This window comes from Pelophylax lessonae (assembly GCF_965119305.1).
Source record: "Pelophylax lessonae genome assembly, chromosome: 9".
NCBI lineage: Eukaryota > Metazoa > Chordata > Amphibia > Anura > Ranidae > Pelophylax > Pelophylax lessonae.
This window is the reverse complement of record NC_138776.1, coordinates 7,997,072-8,018,619: the sequence shown is the minus strand read 5'-3', so window position 1 is coordinate 8,018,619 and position 21,548 is coordinate 7,997,072. Positions and strand designations below refer to the sequence as shown.

The 21,548-nt window shown below is 44.4% G+C and overlaps 1 protein-coding gene across 1 annotated transcript in view; it reads right to left on the bottom strand.

Annotated features, from left to right (window-relative positions):
- Positions 1-21,548, bottom strand: part of LOC309564159 (uncharacterized protein) — a 162,261-nt gene that overhangs the window by 8,601 nt on the left and 132,112 nt on the right. The window contains exons 14-16 of the mRNA XM_082268787.1: positions 13,575-21,140; positions 7,826-7,975; positions 2,441-2,527 (exon numbers count right to left, since the gene is read on the bottom strand). Coding sequence (XP_082124913.1) covers positions 2,441-2,527; positions 7,826-7,975; positions 13,575-21,140 — 7,803 coding nt within the window. The remainder of the gene's footprint in view (positions 1-2,440; positions 2,528-7,825; positions 7,976-13,574; positions 21,141-21,548) is intronic.

Below are 21,548 nucleotides of genomic sequence, written 5' to 3'. Positions count from 1 at the left end.
GCTGCAACCATATCCACTTCATTCATATGAGAATCACACCTCAGTTCCTCCAGCCGGGCCATTACACTAACATGACATGACAATGAGGTCACTGTCCTCCAATGGCCTCCACACTCCCCACATCTCATCCAATAGAGCACCTTTGGGATGTGGTGGAACGGGAGATTGGCATCATGGATGTGCAGCCGACAAATCTGCAGCAACTGCGTGATGTTATCATGTCACTATGGAGGAAAATCTCTGAGGAAAGTTTCCCGCACCTTGTTGTATCTCTGCCACCAAGAATGAAGGCAAAAGGGGGTCCAACCCGCTACTAGCAAGGTGTACCTAATAAAGTGTCCGGTGAGTGGATATACTTCGATGGGACAGCTCTATGAAGCATTATTGATGGCTAGATTTCCCCAAATCATAACCTCTATGCCATTCCAGAAAAATAAGGTCTGTAGGGTCCCCATGAAATAAGTGTCATACAATTAGCTATGCATGCTTTGATAAAATGGAAAAATCCCCAATTCTGGTTATATTTAGGGATTTAAACGACTATTCTACAGAAACCAGAGCATCTTTGTGAAGCTGGATTGTTCTTTTTAAGGATCATGTCATCATGTTCTTCTTTTAAAAACTTTTTTTTGTTTCTTTCAGTATTTATCAGATTTTGTCCATACAGATCGGTTCCCTTTTGTATACAGTTGTATTCAAAATTATTCAACCCCCAATGCTGTAAAGGGTTTTAGGGAATTTAGTGTACATTTGTAATTGTATTCAGAATGAAATCCTACAAGGACTTCTTAAAGAACCATATGCAACTAAAATGACATCAATTGGTTTTGTAATACAGTAGTAAATGTTTATTTTGTGAATTCTTCATTGACACAATTATTCAACCCCTTAAAGATTACCACTCTGAAGAACAGAGGTTCATTGAAGTGTTTTCAATCAGGTATTGAAAACACCTGTGGATGTCAGGGAGCAGCAATAAAGCCTAATAAGCACCAATTAGGCAGCTTTAAAATGACTGTGATACTCGGCTCCTTCTAGACATTTACTGGTGTGGTTACAAACATGGTGAAGTCAAGAGAATGGTCCAGGAAGACAAGAGAAGAGGTGATTACTCTTCACAGGAAGGGCAATGGCTATAAGAAGATTGCAAAGATGTTAAACATACCAAGAGACACCATAGGAAGCATCATTCGCAAATTCAAGGCAAAGGGCACCGTTGAAACTCTACCTGGTCGTGGCAGAAAGAAGATGCTGACTTTGACTGCTGTGCGCTACCTGAAGCGTAGAGTTGAGAAAAGTCCCAGTGTGACTGCTGAGGAACTGAGAAAAGATTTGTCAGATGTGGGTACTGAAGTTTCTGCTCAGACAATACAGCGCACACTGCGTAATGAAGGCCTCCATGCCAGAACTCCCAGGCGCACCCCCTTGCTGTCTCCAAAGAATAAGAAGAGCCGACTGCAGTATGCCAAAAGTCATGTGGACAAACCACAGAAGTTTTGGGATAGTGTTCTGTGGACTGATGAAACAAAATTAGAACTGTTTGGGCCCATGGATCAACGCTATGTTTGGGGGAAGAACAAGGCCTATGAAGAAAAGAACACCTTGCCTACTGTGAAGCATGGCGGGGGGTCAATCATGCTTTGGGGCTGTTTTGCTTCTGCAGGTACAGGGAAGCTTCAGCGTGTGCAAGGTACCATGAATTCTCTTCAGTACCAGAAGATATTGGATGACAATGTGATGCAGTCCGTCACAAACCTGAGGCTTGGGAGACGTTGAACCTTTCAACAGGACAATGATCCCAATCATACCTCCAAGTCCACTAGAGCATGGTTGCAGATTAAAGGTTGGAACATTTTGGAGTGGCCATCACAGTCACCAGACTTAAATCCGATTGAGAACCTCTGGTGGGACTTAAAGAAAGCAGTTGCAGTGCACAAGCCTAAGAATGTGACTGAACTGGAGGCTTTTGCCCATGACGAATGGACGAAGATACCCGTAGATCGCTGCAAGACACTTGTGTCAAGCTATGCTGCACGTTTAAAAGCTGTTATAACTGTAAAAGGATGTTGTACTAAGTACTAAGATTGAATGTCACTTGGGGGTTGAATAAAACTGATAATGATGTGAGCACAGAAAAGACATTTGTGGTTATTTCATTATAAATGTTAGATTTGTCTGACCTACACCGGCCTCTTTGATTTAATTGTAAGCAGGATGACTGAATGATCAAAATCAATGTCAAACTGGCCAAAACAATCAATTTCAGTGGGGGTTGAATACTTTTGAACACAACTGTACTTGGAGATAATATACTTCCCCTATCAGAAAACAAGAGAGATCTGTACAAAGCGGATACTTCCTCTCACACACAGTTTGCACGCTTTATAAGAGCCGCTCTATAATTAGCAGTCATGTGACATAACGGCAACCAATCACTGACCTCCAGTGTCTTGTCTTTAGAGCGGGGTGACGGCTGACCGCTTATCCTGTTTAACTCCCTCCGAAGACTCCTCCGCTCACGTTCCACCTGTGTGAGATCACATATGTTATAAGAGGCAAACTCCAGACCCCCCCCCCCCCAAAAAAAACCACAGGAATTCTAAAAGCAGCCCACAAGACATATTGGTAATGCATTTTGCTCCAATATTGAACAGACCTCATCCCACCCTGCAGCCCATAGTGACCTCCGGGTGCTCTCCTTCCCCAATCTGGGGACTACAGTGGGAGGGGCTGAGATTCCCAATTGACGTCAGCTGGGGGGAAAGCGGCGGGAGGTCATGTGAGCGCACAGCGGCGGTCTGAAATAACGTAATTTTTGTAAAATCTTACCATAAAATTCCTTTCTCTGAGTCCTCTGACAGTCGCCACCCACTCCTACAGTCTTAGCTTGCTCCTGTGGATAAGAGGTCAATACCCATTGGTGAAGACTGAATGAGTGGGCGGCGACTGTCAGAGGACGTAAGAGAAAAGATATTTTGCTGCATAATTTTTACTGCACAGTATATCTTTCTGTAACAGTGGGGCTCCCGGGATTTAGGATTAGTGATTTTACAGCCATAGTGACGGGAGAAGATGGCTCACACACACACTCCCGAGCTGACAGGTAGGGAGGGAGGGGGAGAGGGGGGACAGAGGGGAGACTGTGGGATGCTGGTGGCACCTAAACTAAAGACAGCATCATGGATCAGCAGCCATGATTACCACAGTCAGCACACAAAGGGAGAGACAGGAACAGGCAGGATCAACCAGGTATATTACAGCATCAAAAGGGACAAATGACACCGTACAAGCACTATACTGTATATCTTGCTTTAAAGAGGTTGTAAACCTCCCCAAAAAATGTTTAAAAAATAAAAACCTGAAAGACAAAGGCATAATGAGCTGGGATGCATCCCATCCTAGCTCATTATGAAATACTTATCTTAAAATGAAGCCCCTGCAGCGCCGCCCGCTCACACAGCATCCAGCTATACCCGGTCTTCCTTCCAGGTTCACGTGCTCCGGCCATCTGTTTGGACGGAGCCGCGATAACGCCACTCCCGCGCATGTGCGTGGGAGTCGCCGTTCACAGCACGGGCGGCTGTTCCTTCAGAGCGCATGCGCCAGTGATGTCACCGGCTGCATGCAAAGTAAATATCTCCTAAACAGGGGATGTTTAGGAGATATTTACAATACCTATAGTAGTGATCGACCGATATAGTTTTTTTCATTGCCGATACTGATATTTTGGTCATCGCGTATCGGCCGATATTTTTGTAGGTTTCAAAAAAAAAATTTTTTTTTTTTTACTTGACAGGTACTCTTGTGGAGGGATCTGGGGGTCTAAAAGACCCCAAACCCCTCCTCTGCACTTAAAAGCATTCAAAACGCCAAGTTTGGCTGTTTTGAATGCTGTCATTTTTTTAAATTTGGTGCCGAGTACCCGGAAGTGATGTGACTCATGACATCACTTCCGGGTTTTTACATAGAGACCCAATCAGAGCCGAATGCGGCTTTGTTTGGGTCTTCGGTGGCCGTGCAGGCTGGTTGCCTGGGTCTCCCGGAGGGATGGCAGCCCCGGGCGAGCCGCGGAAGGTGGCGGGAGGGAGGGGGGACGTCCCCTCCCGCTCCTTGAAATGACAACATTGGTTGTCATAACAAGACAGCCGACCATGAGCTATGGACGCCGGTACTGGGGTGATGCCTCTAGCTGCAGACATCACTCTGGTACAAGCACTTTCCCAAAATATCGTTAAAATCGGTAACCTCAGGGGCCGATTCCGATATATCGGGGAAAGTGCAGATCGCCCCTCGTTATATTGGCTTTTTCGATAATCGGTCGATCCCTAACCTATAGGTAAGCCTTATCATACTTTATCCAACTTTTTTTGTATACTATGAAAGATGATCTTATGCTGAGTAAATAGATACCTAACATGTCACGCTTTAAAATTGCGCACGCTCCTGGAATGGCGACAAACTACGGTACTTAAAAATCTCCATAGGCAACGCTTTAAAATTTTCTACAGGTTACCAGTTTAGAGTTACGAGGAGGTCTTGGGCTAGAATTATTGCTCTCATTCTAACGATCGCGGTGATACCTCACATATGTGGTTTGAACGTCGTTTACATATGTGGGCGCGACTTGCGTATGCGTTCGCTTCTGTGCGTGAGCTCAGAGGGACGGGGCGCTCTAAATTATTATTTTTTTATTATTTATCTTACTTTTTATTTTTACACTGTCCCTTTATTTATTTATTTTTTTTTTAATCCCTTTTATTCCAATTACAAGGAAAGTACTTATCCCTTGTAATAGAAATAAGCAGGACAGGTCCTCTTTAATGTGAGATTTGGGGTCAAAAAAGTGTTCCTGTGGGCAGGGCCGCTGATAAAGGCAGTACAGCCCGGCCCTCCTGTATCGGTCTTGGGCCCCATCAGTTTAAAAGAGGGGCCCGGGCACCTACTGAGCAGGGGAGCCGGCTGTACTGCCTTATTGCAGACACCGGCCTCTTCTGCCTCCACTTGCTGCCTTCTCCTCCTCTCTCTCCCTCCAACTGCGCTGCAGAGGAATTGGTTCTAGCATCTGAACCCCCATACCCCTGTTGTTTGGGCCCCCCCTATGTGCCCATTTCCCCTGCAGTGCCTACTGGCTTCCCTCCTCTCTTCTCCCTCTGGAATCGCTGCTGTGGGCACACGAGGGGGGGGGGGGGAGGATATTTCAGAATGGAGAGTGGGGGAAGGGGCCGGTAAATAGGTCATATTTACCGTCCCCTTCCTTTCCTGAATGAACACAGTGATCAATCAGTACTGATCACTCCTGTGTACACTTATCACTGAAGCATAGTAAACGGTGTTAGCAGGAATTTTGTTGTGTTTTGCATGCACTAATATTGATTTTAGTGTATTTTTTATGAAAATATAATTTGATATCTTCAAGTGGGGGCCCTGTCAGGTAGGCTGTACGAAGCCCCATGATTTCTAACAACAGCTGTGCCTGTGGGCCTATACATGTGCCCTTTTTTGTATTAACCTTACTTCTATCATACAGAGCATCCGGAAAGTATTCACAGCGCTTCACTTTTTCCACATTTTGTTATGTTACAGCCTTATTCCAAAATGGATTAAATTCATTATTTTCCTCAAAATTCTACAAACAATCCCCCATAATGACAACGTGAGAGAAGATTGTTTGAAATCTTTGCAAATTTTTTAAAAATAAAAAAGTAAAAAATGCTACAAGCTTGGCACTCCTATTTTTGGGCAGTTTCTCCCATTCTTCTTTGCAGGACCTCTCAAGCTCCATCAGGTTGGATGGGGGAGGGTCGGTGCACAGTCATTTTCAGATCTCTCCAGAGATGTCCAATCGGGTTCAAGTCTGGGCTTTGGCTGGGCCACTCAAGGACATTCACAGAGTTGTCCCATAGCCACTCCTTTGTTATCTTGGCTGTGTGCTTAGGGTCGTTGCCCTGTTGGAAGATGAACCTTCACCCCAGTCTGAGGTCCAGAGCGCTCTGGAGAAGGTTTTCATCAAGGATGTCTCTGTAAATTGCTGCATTCATCTTTCCTTCCATCCTGACTAGTCTCCCAGTTCCTGCTGCTGAAAAACATCCCCACAGCATAATGCTACAACCACCGTGCTTCGCTGTAGGGATGATATTGGCCAGGTGATGAGCGGTGCCTGGTTTCCTCCAGAAATGACGCTTGCCATTCAGGGAAAAGAGTTCAATCTTTGTTTCATCAGAGCAGAGAATTTTGTTTCTCATGGTCTGAGAGTCCTTCAGGTGCCTTTTGGTAAACTCCAGGCAGGCTGTCATGTGCCTTTTACTGAGGAGTGGCTTCCGTCTGGCCACACCCATACAGGCCTGATTGGTGGAGTGCTGCAGAGATGGTTGTTCTTCTGGAAGGTTCTCTTCCCTCCACAGAGAAACGCTGGAGCTCTGTCAGAGTGACCATCAATTCTTGGTCACCTCCCTGACTAAGGCCCCCCTCCCCCGATCGCTCAGTTTGGCCAGACAGCCCACTCTAGGAAGAGTCCTGGTGGTTCCAAACTTCTTCCATTTATGGATGACGGAGGCCACTGTGCTCATTGGGATCTTCAATGCGGCAGAAATGTTTCTGTACCCTTCCCCAGATCTGTGCCTCCATACAATCCTGTCTCGGAGGTCTAAAGACAATTCCTTGGACTTCATGGCTTGGTTTGTGCTCTGACACACTCTGTTAACTGTGGGACCTTATATAGACAGGTGTGTGCATTTCCAAATCATGTCCAATCAACTGGATTTACCACAGGTGGAAAAAGTTGTAGAAACATCTCTAGGATGATCAGTGGAAACAGGAGGCACCAGGACCGGAGGAAGAAGAGCCGAAGAGCCGAGGGCAAAAGAGCAGACAACAAAAAAGCAGAAGATTGGACAGCAGAAGAGCGGACAGCAAAAGAGCAGAAGACCAGGAGAGTGGAGAGGAGAAGAGAAGACCAGAGCAGAAAAGATCGGATGAAGATTTTTAATAAACCCTCCAAAACGTCTCCTGTCGTTATTTACATACACTGCCTTTTATGGGGTGAATGGGTAGGGGTACAGTGTACCCAATACCCATTCACATAGGGAGGGGGTCCGGGATCTGGGGGGCCACCCTTGTTAAAGGGGGCTTCCAGATTCCAATGAGCCCCCTGCCCGCAGACCCCCACAACCACCGGCCAGGGTTGTGGGGATGAGGCCCTTGTCCTCATCAACATGGGGGCAAGGTGTTTTGGGGTGGGGGGTACAGAGCTCCCCCTGCCCCAAAGCACCAAACATCCCCCCATGTTGAGGGCATGTGGCCTGGTATGGTCCGGGGGGGGGGGCGGCGCTCGCTCGTCCCCTTCCTGCCCTGCCGGGCTGCATGCTCGGATAAGGGTCTGGTATGGATTTTAGGGAGGAACCCCACGCCGTTTTTTCGGCGTGGGTCTACCCTCGAATTCCATACCCGACCTGAAGGGCCTGGTTTGGAACCTGGGGGGGACCCCCACGCAGTTTTTTTCCCCCTCAAGATTCTCACAGCGCAAGTCGCTCCATTCAAATCAATAGGCTCCCATAGGGAACCATTGATTTTGAATGGAGGCAGAAAAAACGCTGCTAAAAGCAACGTGGCCAAACGTGCAATAACACCAATGGAAAAAGCTACTGAAAGCTGCTTTTTCCCAGCATCAGAACTAGCTTTGCAGCACGTTTTTTCTAACGTCCCGTGTACATGAAGCCTAAGGCTGTAACATAACAAAATGTGGAAAAAGTGAAGCGCTATGAATACTTTCCGGATGCACTCTATTGTGTACCAGGCCAGTGAACCGATGGATGAAGTTTATACTCACTTCCTGAAGAGTCTCACTCAGCTTGAGATTCCGATTCTCCAGGGAGGATTTATCATTCTCCAGTCGAGCCATTGTTTCATGGAGGACCTCAAGCCTCTTCTGCAGACTATCACTACTTGTTGGAGGCTCTGTGTTGACAGTTGGCAAACCCTGCAGCATAGAGGAAATGTATTCAGAACAGTATGACAACATACATTCACAAGTCATTATCGTAATCAAGTTTTTAAAGTCTAAGTGTAAGTATATATAGAACGGCCTCTTCAACTGAACCCCCCCTCCTAAAAATGACCTGTAAACTCAATCAGGTGTAGCTAACCAATCAGCTTCCCAATGGCACACAAAGCCATTTGGCTTAACAGTGATCAGATGTGCTCATTGAATAGCTCAGCATGGAAAGAGCTTTCCTGGAGCATTTCAGTCCCTGGTAGTGCAAATGAAGCAAACAATCACCTATGGGTGGCAAGGCGCTGTCACCGGGATCTCCAGGAAAAAAATTGTGGACAGGCACAAGTCAAGAGATGGATACAAAGGCTTTATCAATGCCTACAAGCAGAGTAAAGAATATTATAAGGAAGTGGAAGGTATTTGGTACAACACAGACCCTCCCTGGATCAGGACGTCACTCCAAACTGGATGAAAGAGCCAGGAGGAAACTGGTCAGAGAGGCGGCCAAGAGGCCTACAGCAACTCTGACAAAGACTGGTCATTGTGTGCATGTGACACCAATATCACAAATTCTCAAATTGTATGGGGGGGAGGGGTGCAAGAAAAAAGCCACTCCTCAAGAAAGGCCACATGTAGTCACCACTGAGCTTTGCCAAAATGCAACGTGAAGATTCTGAGTCCACGTGAAAAAAGGTTTTCTGGTCAGATGAGACTAAAAAATGGAATGATTTGGCCTCCACACCACAATGATATGTTTGGCATAAATCCAACCATCATCATTCCTATAGTAAAGCATGGAGGGGGTAATATCCTGTTATGGGGGGGTGGTAATATCCTGTTATGGGGGGGGGGGGGGGAGGTTCTACGCAGGAGGAACTGGGACACTTGTCAGGATAGAAGAAAAAATGGATGGGGCAAAAAAGCATCAAATTCTTGAGGAAAATCTGCTGGCAGAAAGTTGTCCATGGGAAGAAGGTTTCCCTTCCAACATGACAATGAGCCAAAGCACACAGCAACAAAGAGCACACAGTGGTTGGAGAAGGCGGGGAATGTCCACCAATGAGCACACAGTGGTTGGAGGAGAAGGTGGGGAATGTCAACCAATGAGCACACAATGGTTGGAGGAGAAGGCGGGGAATGTCAACCAATGAGCACACAATGGTTGGAGGAAAAGGTGGGGAATGTCCACCAATGAGCACACAGTGGTTGGAGGAGAAGATGGGGAATGTCAACCAATGAGCACACGATGGTTGGAGGAAAAGGTGGGGAATGTCCACCAATGAGCACACAGTGGTTGGAGGAGAAGAAGGGGAATGTCCACCAATTAGCACACAATGGTTGGAGGAAAAGGTGGGGAATGTCCACCAATGAGCACACAGTGGTTGGAGGAGAAGATGGGGAATGTCCACCAATGAGCACACAATGGTTGGAGGAGAAGGCGGGGAATGTCAACCAATAAGCACACAGTGGTTGGAGGAGAAGGCGGGCAATGTCCACCAATGAGCACACAGTGGTTGGAGGAGAAGGTGGGGAATGTCCACCAATGAGCACACAGTGGTTGGAGGAGAAGGCGGGGAATGTCCACCAATGAGCACACAGTGGTTGGAGGAGAAGGCGGGGAATGTCCACCAATGAGCACACAGTGGTTGGAGGAGAAGGCGGAGAATGTCCACCAATGAGCACACAGTGGTTGGAGGAGAAGGCGGGGAATGTGCACCAATGAGCACACAGTGGTTGGAGGAGAAGGCGGGGAATGTCCACCATTGAGCACACAGTGGTTGGAAGAGAAGGCAGGGAATGTCCACCAATGAGCACACAGTGGTTGGAGAAGGTGGGGAATGTCCACCAATGAGCACACAGTGGTTGGAGGAGAAGCCAGGGAATGTCCACCATTGAGCACACAGTGGTTGGAGGAGAAGGCAGGGAATGTCCACCATTGAGCACACAGTGGTTGGAGGAGAAGGTGGGGAATGTCCACCAATGAGCACACAGTGGTTGGAGGAGAAGGTGGGGAATGTCCACCAATGAGCACACAGTGGTTGGAGGAGAAGGCGGGGAATGTCCACCATTGAGCACACAGTGGTTGGAGGAGAAGGCAGGGAATGTCCACCAATGAGCACACAGTGGTTGGAGGAGAAGGCGGGGAATGTCCACCAGTGAGCACACAGTGGCTGGAGAAGGCATGGAATGTCCACCAATGAGCACACAGTGGTTGGAAGAGAAGGCGGGGAATGTCCACCAATAAGCACACAGTGGTTGGAGGAGAAGGGGGGGTGATGTCCACCAATGAGCACACAGTGGTTGGAGGAGAAAGTGGGGAATGTCCACCAATGAGCACACAGTGGTTGGAGGAGAAGGGGGGGGGTGATGTCCACCAATGAGAACACAGTGGTTGGAGGAGAAGGGGGGGTGATGTCCACCAATGAGCACACAGTGGTTGGAGAAGGCGGGGAATGTCCACCAATGAGCACACAGTGGTTGGAGGAGAAGGTGGGGAATGTCCACCAATGAGCACACAGTGGTTGGAGGAGAAGGTGGGGAATGTCCACCAATGAGCACACAGTGGTTGGAGGAGAAGGGGGGGGTGATGTCCACCAATGAGAACACAGTGGTTGGAGGAGAAGGGGGGGTGATGTCCACCAATGAGAACACAGTGGTTGGAGAAGGCGGGGAATGTCCACCAATGAGCACACAGTGGTTGGAGGAGAAGGCAGGGAATGTCCACCAATGAGCACACAGTGGTTGGAGGACGATTGAAGACTGCAATCCACAAGCAGGGACCATCAAATGTAACTGAACCTGAGCAGTTCTGCAAAGAAGAGCGGGCAAATATTGCAAAGTCTAGATGTGCAAAGTTAGTAGAGATAAATCCCAACAGACTAAATGCTGGAATTAAAGCAAAAAGGGGGTCCAACAAAATACTGACACAAGGGGGGGGGGGGTACTTCTCAAAACTCTGTGATTCTATTTTTGATTGTTTTTTAATTTTTTTCTGACATGTTAAAGTTCTATCTTTCACTTGGATGTTATGGTAGAAATACAGCTGGATAAAACAAAAGCTGTGTCTGTCTGCATTTCAGGCTGAAAAGCAACATAATGTGATTGTGTATGTGTGTATATACAGTACCTCACAAAAGTAAGTACATCCCTTACATTTAAAAAAAAAATATTTTAATATAACTTTTCACGTGACAACACTGAAGAAATGACACTTTGCTACAATGTAAAGTAGTGAGTGTACAGCTTGTATAACAGTGTAAATTTACTGTCCCCTCAAAATAACTCAACACACAGCCATTAATGTCTAAACCACTGGCAGCAAAGTGAGTACATTCCTTAGTGGAAACGTCCATATTGGGCCCAAAGTGTGAATATTTTGTGTGGCCTCCATTATTTTCCAGCACTGCCTTAACCCTCTTGGGCATGGAGTTCACCAGAGCTTTACAGGTTGCCACTGGAGTCCTCTTCCCCTCCTCCATGATGACATCACAGAGCTGGTGGATGTTAGAGACCTTGCACTCCTCCACCTTCCGTTTGAGGATGTCCCACAGATGTTCAATAGGGTTTAGGTCTGGAGACATGCTTGGCCAGTCCATCACCTTTACCCTCAGCTTCTTTAGCAAGGCAGAGGTGGTCTTGGAGGTGTGTTTGGGGTCGTTATGTTGGAATACTGCCCTGTGGCCCAGTCTCCGAAGGGAGGGGATCATGCTCTGCTTCAGTATGTCACAGTACATGTTGGCATTCATGGTTCCCTCAATGAACTGTAGCTCCCCAGTGCCGGTAGCACTCATGCCGCCCCAGACCATGACACTCCCACCACCATGCTTGACTGTAGGAAGACACACTTGTCTTTGTACTCCTCACCTGGTTGCCGCCACACACGCCTGACACCATCTGAACCAAATAAGTTTATCTTGGTCTCATCAGACCACAGGACATGGTTCCAGTAATCCATGTCCTTAGTCTGCTTGTCTTCAGCAAACTATTTGCAGGCTTTCTTGTGCATCATCTTTAGAAGAGGCTTCCTTCTGGGACGACAGCCATGCAGACCAATTTGATGCAGTGTGCGGCGTTTGGTCTGAGCACTGGCAGGCTGACCCCCCACCCCCTTCAACCTCTGCAGCAATGCTGGCAGCACTCATACCTCTATTTCCCAAAGACAACCTCTGGATATGATGCGGAGCACGTGCACTCAACTTCTTTGGTTGACCATGGCGAGGCCTGTTCTGAGTGGAACCTTTCCTGTTTAACCACTTTATGGTCTTGGTCACCGTGCTGCAGCTCAGTTTCAGGGTTTTGGCAATCTTCTTATAGTCTAGGCCATTTTTATGTAGAGCAACAATTCTTTTTTTCAGACCCTCAGAGAGTTCTGTGCCATGAGGTGCCATGTTGAACTTCCAGTGACCAGTATGAGAGAGTGAGAGCGATAACACCAAATGTAACACACCTGCCCCCCATTTACACCTGAGACCTTGTAACACTAACGAGTCACATGACCCTGGGGAGGGAAAATGGCTAATTGGGCCCAATTTGGACATTGTCACTTAGGGGTGTACTCACTTTTGTTGCCAGCAGTTTAGACATTAATAGCTGTGTGTTGAGTTATTTTGAGGGGACAGAAAATTTACACTGTTATACAAGCTGTACACTCACTACTTTACCATGTAGCAAAGTGTCATTTCTTCAGTGTTGTCACATGAAAAGATAGAATAAAATATTTACACAAATGTAAGGGGGTGTACTCACTTTTGTGAGATAATATATATATATATATATATATATATATATATATATATATATATATATATAGCCTTGCGGCTTAACATACAGTTTCCTGCTGCACTTTGTGAATGGTCCAGCAGTCTTCTGGGACCTGTGATGTGTCCCAGAAGGCTGCGGGGGAAGGATGGGGAGGGCTCAGAACTTCCGGCTCAGAACACTGCAGTGCATCTGAATGGAAGTGGAAGCGGGTACCTCTGAAAACCAGGTAACCATTCCCCCCTAAAAAGTGCCAAATGTGGTAGTGGAGGAGGGGAAACGAGGATGCAAATAAGCGGAGCTTCTCCTTTTGGTTCTAAAGGCAGAAGGTGCATTCTATGCATCAAGATAAAATTGTGCAGCAGCCCCCCTAATACTTATCTGAGCCCTATCAGGATCCAACAATGTGCACGGGAGCCTGAGACAGCAGCGGGCGGCATTAGCTCCTGCTGCTGTCAATCATAGGCAGTGAGCCTATTAGGAGAGAAAAGAGGCGGGGTATAGCCACAGCTCTGTGTGTGAATAGACTCACAGCGCAGCGGCTTGGGAATGAGCCCGCTCGGGTGCCCCCATATGAACCCCCATATGAAGCCACCTACTCTGGTGGCACTCAGCAGGAGGGAGGGGCCAGGAGCGCCGACAGGGAACCCAAGAAGAGGAGGATCGGGGCTGCTCTGTGCAAAACCATTAGGGGGGGGGGGGTAAAAAAAAGCCAAGCCTTTAATATCACTTAAAGTATAAACTTCTTCTTTCATTTTAAGTACAAAATAAAAAAAAAAACAATTTTAATATGACTTTAATATGCACCAAAATGCAGTCATCTCACCTTTCTATTTTGCTTCCCAGCCTCCAGTTCCTGGGAGCTCTGTCTCCGAGAGATCTCATCAGCCTCCATCTTTCTTAGAGCAGTTTCTGTCTTTTCAAGCTTCTGTCTGAGTATCATCTCTCTCCTACTGGATTCTTCTCTTTCATGATAAAGAGCTTTAATTTCTTCCTCCATCTTATATACTTTTATATCCTCTTTTGTGTATTGAATGTTCATTCCTTGTTCTTTGATTTCCTCTTGCTGGTTGTCCAGGTTCGCTCTGTTCCCACCCAGAAACTGCATTCCTTTGCCAGTCTCTGACTGTTCTTGTCCATCTTTTGGCTCCATTTGTTGATCTTGGTTTATTGGAACTTGTCGAAATTCTCCGATTTTCACTTTCATCTCCACATCGGTCACCTCTGCCTGCCTCTCTTTTTCGGATCTTGTCTGAGAAAGCTCTACCACCTTCCGTCTCAGGTACAGTCTTTCTATCTCTTTCATGTTCATTTCCTGCTCTTTATCTAACAGGACTTGTCCAAGAGCTTCTGTTTTCTCACCCCTAAGTCTTAACTCCTGCTCCATTACCTCTGCGCTTTTCTCCTTTTCCACAAGAGCCTGGGAAAGTTCCACTATTTCACATCTCAGTTCGGACTTTTCCTCCTCGCTAAATTTTTCTTTGTCTTTGAGCTCCTGTTCTCGATCTTTCAGGATCTGTACAATTTTTTCATTGGCTTCTGTCATAGATTTTATTTCATTCTTAGTCTTCTGAGAGTCTCTCTCTTTGTCTATTAGAGTTTGAGAAAGTTCTGCAACTTTTTGCCTCAGTGAATTAGTCTCGTGTTCAACCCTTTTTGACAACTCTTTAGTCTCTTTCTCTTTATTTGTTAGAGCTTGCCTCAGCTCTTCTATTTTATTTCCTAATGACTTTATCTCCTTATTAGCATCTTCGGCTTCTCTGTCTTTCTCCAGTAAGGCCTGTGAGAGTTTCATTACTCTCTGACTCCAGGCTTTTCTTTCCTCTTCACTATCCCCTTCTTTTAGAAGTTCCTCCTTTTCTTTATTTAACAGAACCAGCTGAAGCTCTGCCACATTATCTCGAAGGCCTTTTATTTCACATTTTGAATCCTCAGCTACTTGATTTTTCTCAAAAATAGCCTGAGAAAGGTCATTCAGTTGCTGCTGTAGAGACTCCTTGTCTTCTTCATTCTGAATCATTTCCTGTTCTAACGCTCGTGCCTTTTCTGCTATGACATGTTTGAGTTCTCCAACCTTTTCTCTGAGAGATTTGACATCTTGTTCATGCTGATTGGCCTCTCTCTCCTTCTTCAGTAGAGCTTGGGTAACGTCTTTTGCTTTCTGCTGCAGAGACCTCTTTTCTTCCTCATGCTGTCTCCTCTCTGCTTCTACGTCTTGCTCCTTAGCCGTAAGAGTTAGCCTAAGTTCTCCAATCTTCTCTCTGTGAGTTGTTAGCTCTAGTTTTATTTGGTCAACTTCTTGCTCTTTTTTCAGAAGGGCTTCTGAAGCATCTCTCACCCGCTGCTTTAAGGACTTCTTTTCCTCCTCACTCTGCTTCCTTTTTTCCTCCATCTCTTGCTCTTTGTCTACCAGGGTTTGTCGAAGTTCTCCAATCTTCTCTCTCAAGGATTTCACCTCAAGTTTGGTTTCTGCCCTGTCTTGCTCCTTTTCCGAAAAAGCCTGAGAAATGTCTCTTATCCTTTGTTTTAAGGTTCTCTTTTCTTCCTCCTCCTCAAGGAGAGTTTGGGTTACGTGCCTTGCTTTTTGCTGCAGAGACCTCTTTTCTTCCTCATGCTGTCTCCTCTCTTCTTCTAGGTCTTGCTCCTTAGCAATCAGAGTTAGCTTAAGTTCTCCAATCTTCTCTCTGAGAGATGTTATCTCTATTTTAGCTTGATCAACTTCTTGCTCTTTCTTTAGGAGGGCTTCTGAACCATCTCTCACCAGTTGCTTTAAGGACTTCTTTTCCTCCTCGGCGTGCCTCCTCTTTTCCAACATCTCTTGCTCTTTGTCTACCAGGACTTGTCTAAGTTCTCCAATTTTCTCTCTCAAGGATTTCACCTCAAGTTTGGTTTCTGCTGAGTCTTGCTCCTTTTCTGAGAGAGCTTGAGAAATTTCTCTTATCCTTTGTTTTAAGGTTCTCTTTTCTTCCTCCTCTTTCTTTATATCTTGATCTTTTTCTTCTAGGACCAATCTGAGTTCTTCGACCTTGTCTCTCAGAGACATCATATCAAACTTTACTTCATCTACTTCACTCTTCTTCTGCCTTAGAGACCAGGAAAGTTCTGTTATTTTCTCATGCAACGTAGTCTTTTCTACCTCACATTGCCTCTCTTTTTCCTTCGCTTCCTCTTCCTTATCAAGTAAAGCTTGCCTCAGTTCTTCTAAATTTTCTTCCAGTGTTTTCATGATCAACTCTCTCTCTTCCTCGTCTTTTTTCTGTTGTATTAAAGACTGGTTAAGTTCTGTAAATCTCTGTCTATATCTTTGATCTTCCGCCATCTTGGTCTCCCTCTCCATCAGTTTTGTTTCTTTGTCTAGGACATTTTCTTCAAGCTCTTCAACCTTTTCTCTTAGTGAGGTCATCTCAACATTCTTCATCTCTACATCTTGTTTCATATCTGCTATAGACTGTGAAAGGTCTGTAATTCTCTGCTTTAAGAATATCCTTTCTTGTTCATTTTTTTCTGCATTCTCCTTTATGTCTTGTTCTTTGTTTAGCAACTCTTGTCCAAGTTCTGTTATCTTGGCTTTAAAAAGGTGTGTCTGAAGTTCTCTGTCTTCTATTTGTATGTCCCTTTCTCTTAAAGCTTGAGACAGTTCCAATATTTTTTGACTCAGGGCCGTTTTGTCTTCCTCCATGTGTTTTTCTATCTCGCTCAGGTCCAGATCCCTGCCCATCAAAGATTGTCTAAGTTCTTCCACCTGTTCTCTCAGATATTTCACATCAAGTTCTCTCTCTTGCATCTCCCTCTTCTTATTCGTTAATTCCTGGGAAAGCTCAGCCACTGTTTGTTTCAAAGATAACCTCTCTTGCTCATACTGTTGTTCCCTATGTTTTACTTCTTCTTCTTTTGTTACAAGTCTTTCCATAGTTTCCTTCAAAGCTCTCATATTGCCCTCTGCCTGGTCTAGCTCTTGTTTCTTGTCTTTGAAAGCCTGAGACAAATGTGAAAGTCTTTCTATCAATTTGCCTCTCTCCCTATTCTCTACTTCTTTTTGCCATTCCATTTCTTTTAATGCTTTCTGAAGTAATTCTAATTTCTTTGTTAGAGATCGGCCTCCATCCTGTTCTTCTGACATCTGCCCAATAAAGGACATAGAAAGCTCACTGATCCATTCCTCCACTACTTTCTTGTCCTCTTCTGCTTTTGTTGCAACACTCTCCTTATCGGCTAGATCCTGGGTAAGTTTCCCTATTCGCTTTTTCAGAGCATTTATGTGCCCTTCTTTCTCTTCATCTTGAATATCCCTCTGAGTCAGTGCTTGGGAAAGTTCCGCTATTCTTTGTTTTAGTGTCATGACATCTCTACTGTTCTGGATCTTTTCCTTTCCTATCTCTCCCTCTTTCTCCTGTAGAACATGCTGAACCTTTTTTATTTCGCTCTTTAGTTCTACTATATATTCCTCATTTTGTTCTTTTTGAATGTCTTTTTCTTTTAAGAGTTGCAAAAGTTCTTTGATGTTTTCTGCCAAGACACCGTTTTCTCTTTCAAACTGCAATCTCTTTTCCCCCGACTCAACCTCCTTCTTCAGAATCAACTGCAAAAGTTCTTGCTCCCTCTCTCGCAAAGACAGGATTTCTCTCTCGGTTCGTTCTTCCAATTTTTCTCTCTCTTCCAGAGTATCTGAAAGTTTGCTTTGCAACGCTTTGTTTTCTCCCTGAAGATTTTGCATTTCTTTTGAGAGTTTTTGTTTCTCTTTGATGGTTTGTGTAAGCTCTTCCAGCTTCTCGCTTTGACCTCTATGCATTCTTTGGACTTGTTCCTCCAATGCTTCAAGTTCTTCCTCTTTCTCCTTTAGGTTCTGAACATATTTCATATTTTTCTCATTTAAATACTGAATGTCTTTTTCCATCTGTTCTTCTAATTTTTCTCTCTCTTGCAGAGTTACGGAAAGTTTGCTTTGCAACTCTTCATTTTCCCTCTGAAGATTTTGCATTTCCTTTGCAATTTTCTCCTTCTCATTGATAGTTTGTGTAAGCTCTTCCAGCTTTTCATTTTGACCTCTGCGCATTCTTTGGACTTGTTCCTCCAATGCTTTAAGTTCTTCCTTTTTCTGCTTCAGGGTCTGAACATGTTCCATTACTCTCTCTCTCAAATGCTTGATGTCATTTTCCATTTGTTCTCTCTCTTGCAGAGTTTTAGAAAAATTGCTTTGCAAATCTTCATTCTCACTCTGAAGATTTTGAATTTCCTTTAAGAGTTTTTCCTTCTCTTTGATAGTTTGTGTAAGCTCTTCCAGCTTCTCATTTTGACTTCGGCGCTCTCGCTGCGTTTCTTCCTCCAAGGCTTCAAGTTGTTCCTCTTTCTCCTTTAAGATTTGAAAATATTCTATATTTTTCTCTTTCAAATACTGGATGTCTTTTTCCATCCATTCTTCCAATTTTTCTCTCCCTTGCAGAGTTTCGGAAAGTTTGTTTTGCAACTCTTCATTTTCCCTTTGAAGATTTTGCATTTCCTTTGAGAGTTTCTCCTTCTCTTTGATGGTTTGTGTAAGCTCTTCCAGCTTCTCATTTTGACTTCTGCGCATTCTTTGGGCTTCTCTCTCCAATGATTCCAGTTCTTCCTCTTTCTCCTTTAGGTTCTGAACATATTCCATATTTTTCTCTTTTAAATACTGGATGTCTTTTTCCATCCGTTCTTCCAATTGTTCTCTCCCTCGCAGAGTTTCGGAAAGTTTGCTTTGCAACTCTTCATTTTCCCTTCGAAGATTTTGCATTTCCTTTGAGAGTTTCTCCTTCTCTTTGATAGTTTGTGTAAGCTCTTCCAGCTTCTCATTCTGACTTCTGTGCATTCTTTGGGCTTCTTCCTCCAACGCATCAAGTTCTTCCTCTTTCTCCTTGAGGTTCTGAACATATTCCATATTTTTCTCTTTCAAATACTGGATGTCTTTTTCCATCTGTTCTTCCATTTTTTCTCTTTCTTGGAGACCTTTAGAAAGTTTACTTTGCAACTCTTTGTTTTCTCTCTGAAGATTTTGCATTTCCTTTGCAATTTTCTCCTTCTCTTTGACAGTTTGTGTAAGCTCTTCCAACTTTTCGTTTTGACCTCTGCGCATTCTTTGGGTTTGTTCCTCCAATGCTTCAAGTTCTTCCTTTTTCTTCTTCAGGGTCTGAACATGTTCGATTACCTTCTCTCTCAAATGCTTGATGTCGTTTTCCATTTGTTCTTCCAATTTTTCTCTCTCTTGCAGAGTTTTAGAAAAATTGCTTTGCAACTCTTCATTCTCTCTCTGAAGATTTTGAATTTCCTTTAAGAGTTTCTCCTTCTCTTTGATAGTTTGTGTAAGCTCTTCCAGCTTCTCATTTTGACTTCTGCGCATTCTTTGGGCTTCTCTCTCCAATGATTCAAGTTCTTCCTCTTTCTCCTTTAGGTTCTGAACATATTCCATATTTTTCTCTTTTAAATACTGGATGTCTTTTTCCATCTGTTCTTCCAATTGTTCTCTCCCTTGCAGCGTTTCGGAAAGTTTGCTTTGCAACTCTTCATTTTCCCTTTTAAAATTTTGCATTTCCTTTGAGAGTTTCTCCTTATCTCTGATAGTTTGTGTAAGCTCTTCCAGCTTCTCATTTTGACTTCTGCGCTCTCGTTGCGCTTCTTCCTCCAATGCTTCAAGTTGTTCCTCCTTCTCCTTCAAGATTTGAACATATTCTATATTTTTCTCTTTCAAATACTGGATGTCTTTTTCCATCCGTTCTTCCAATTTTTCTCTCTCTTGGCGAGCTTCAGAAAGTTTACTTTGCATTTCATTCTCCTTCTCGCTGACAGTTTGTAAAAGTTCCTCCAGTTTCTCGTTTTGATCCCTACGATCTTTTTGGGCTTGTTTCTCCAACAATTCAATATCCTCCTCTTTCTTTTGCAGGGTTTGAATTTTCTCCATTTTTTCTTCTCTCAGTCGTTGTTCTTCCACCCTAGCCTCTCTTTGGATGGAAGCTATCTGAGATTCCAAACTCACAATTGTTGTCTGTGCATTGGACTTTTCTTTCTGGTATCCTTCTAAGCTCCCTTTCAAGGACATAATATCCTTTTTTTGCTGTTCGATAATCAGCACCTGGTTTTCCATTGTCTGTTGGTTCTCCAGCAGAATCTCTTGCAGAGATGCATAAGCTGCATCCCTTTCTTTCCAGGAGCTTTTTTGTGACTCCTGCTCATGTAGAAGTATCTCCTTTTCCTTTTGGGCAGACAAGACACCCTCTTTCAGCAATTCTATTTCTTGGTTTCTGTCTTGTACCTTCTCATTCTGAGACTGCAATAAGTTGAAGTATCTCTCCTTGTCCTCAAAGCACTCTTGAAGGGTCTCCTTTAATGATTGCAGATTCTGTTCAAACTGTCTTATTGAAAGCACCAGAGCATCCTTCTCAGATTCACACTCTACAAGTCTTAATCGTAGAGACTCAATCAGCGAGTCCCTTTCTTCTAAAGACTGAGTTTGCTGAACTAATTCCTTTCTCAGGTTCTCTGTTTCAATCTGTTGCTCTTTTATGCGGTCTCTTAAGTCCTTAATTTCTTTATTGCGCTCTCCTAGAGCATTGACCGTAGCTTCTCGTTCTACTTGGCATTGCTGGAGACGTTGTAATAGAGAGGAATGCTTCTGGGATGACTCTAAAGTCTCAACAGTAAGTTGCTCCAAAAGTCTCTCCCTTTCTACGTCAGAGAGTCTAAGACTCTCATTCAAAGTGTTAATTTGTTGGTCTCTCTCTGCGACAAGCATATGGCATCTTTCTTTCGCTCTCAGCGCACTCTCCTTCAGACTTTCACACTCTTCCAGGCTTTTTGCTAGAACAGACAGTCGCTCTTCTGTCTTCTTAGTACTTTGAATTTGTTCCTGTAAGGTTCTGGCAGCTGTCTCTTTCTCTTGCTGGATCAGTAGCACAGTTTCTTTTAGTATCTTGATTTCACGATCTCTTTCTTGCACAGCCACATGGAGCTCTGATACCGAAGTCAAAGCATTCTGCTTCTCGTCAGTGCACTCTTGAATATTTTCTCTAAGCTCACTGATCTGCTTGTCCCTCTCTTCTAATGTGACGGCATAATCAGACAATGCAGTGAGAGCGCTCTTTTTTTCTTCCTGACACTGCGTTAAAGTCTGTTTCAAAATTTCCATTTCGAAGTCCCGTTCGTTCTTTTGAAATTGTTGGCGCTCCAAGGCTTCCAAGGCATTCTCTTTATCGCACTGAGTCTTTTTAAGAGTCTCTCTGAGCTCAGAGGCTTCGGCCTCCAGATGTCTCAGGGAGTCCTTGACTCTTTCAAGCTTGGCCTGTTTCTCCTCTTCTAATTTCTTAGCTTGCTCTTCAGCAGCCAGTCGTCTGGACTGTTCTTCTTCTAGAAGCCTTTTCACTGTGTCCAATTCTTTCTGAAAGACAGAGGACAGCGTAAAACAAAACTACATTGTACCTATGGCTCAAATGTCGGCATAAATCAGCCAAAATGTGAGCTGCATATGACAACCTTAAAGTGATACTAAATACAAACTGTTTAATTGACATTGTCCCTTCTATTTCTGTATGTGGATAATGGCTCTGTAATTGTAATTCGAACAAAAAAAACAAATAGTTCCTATACCTGATTTGCGGTACGAAGACTGGGATGAGGCATGCTCTTCTCATGTATTTGTCTCACCGGCTATTAACAATAAATGTATTCAACTCCACATGTTCCAACAGTCCTATCTTACCCCAGTACGGTTACATACCATGCATCCTATACCAACTTCTGCATGTATGAGATGTACCTACCAACGGGCTGATTTTGCACATGTGAT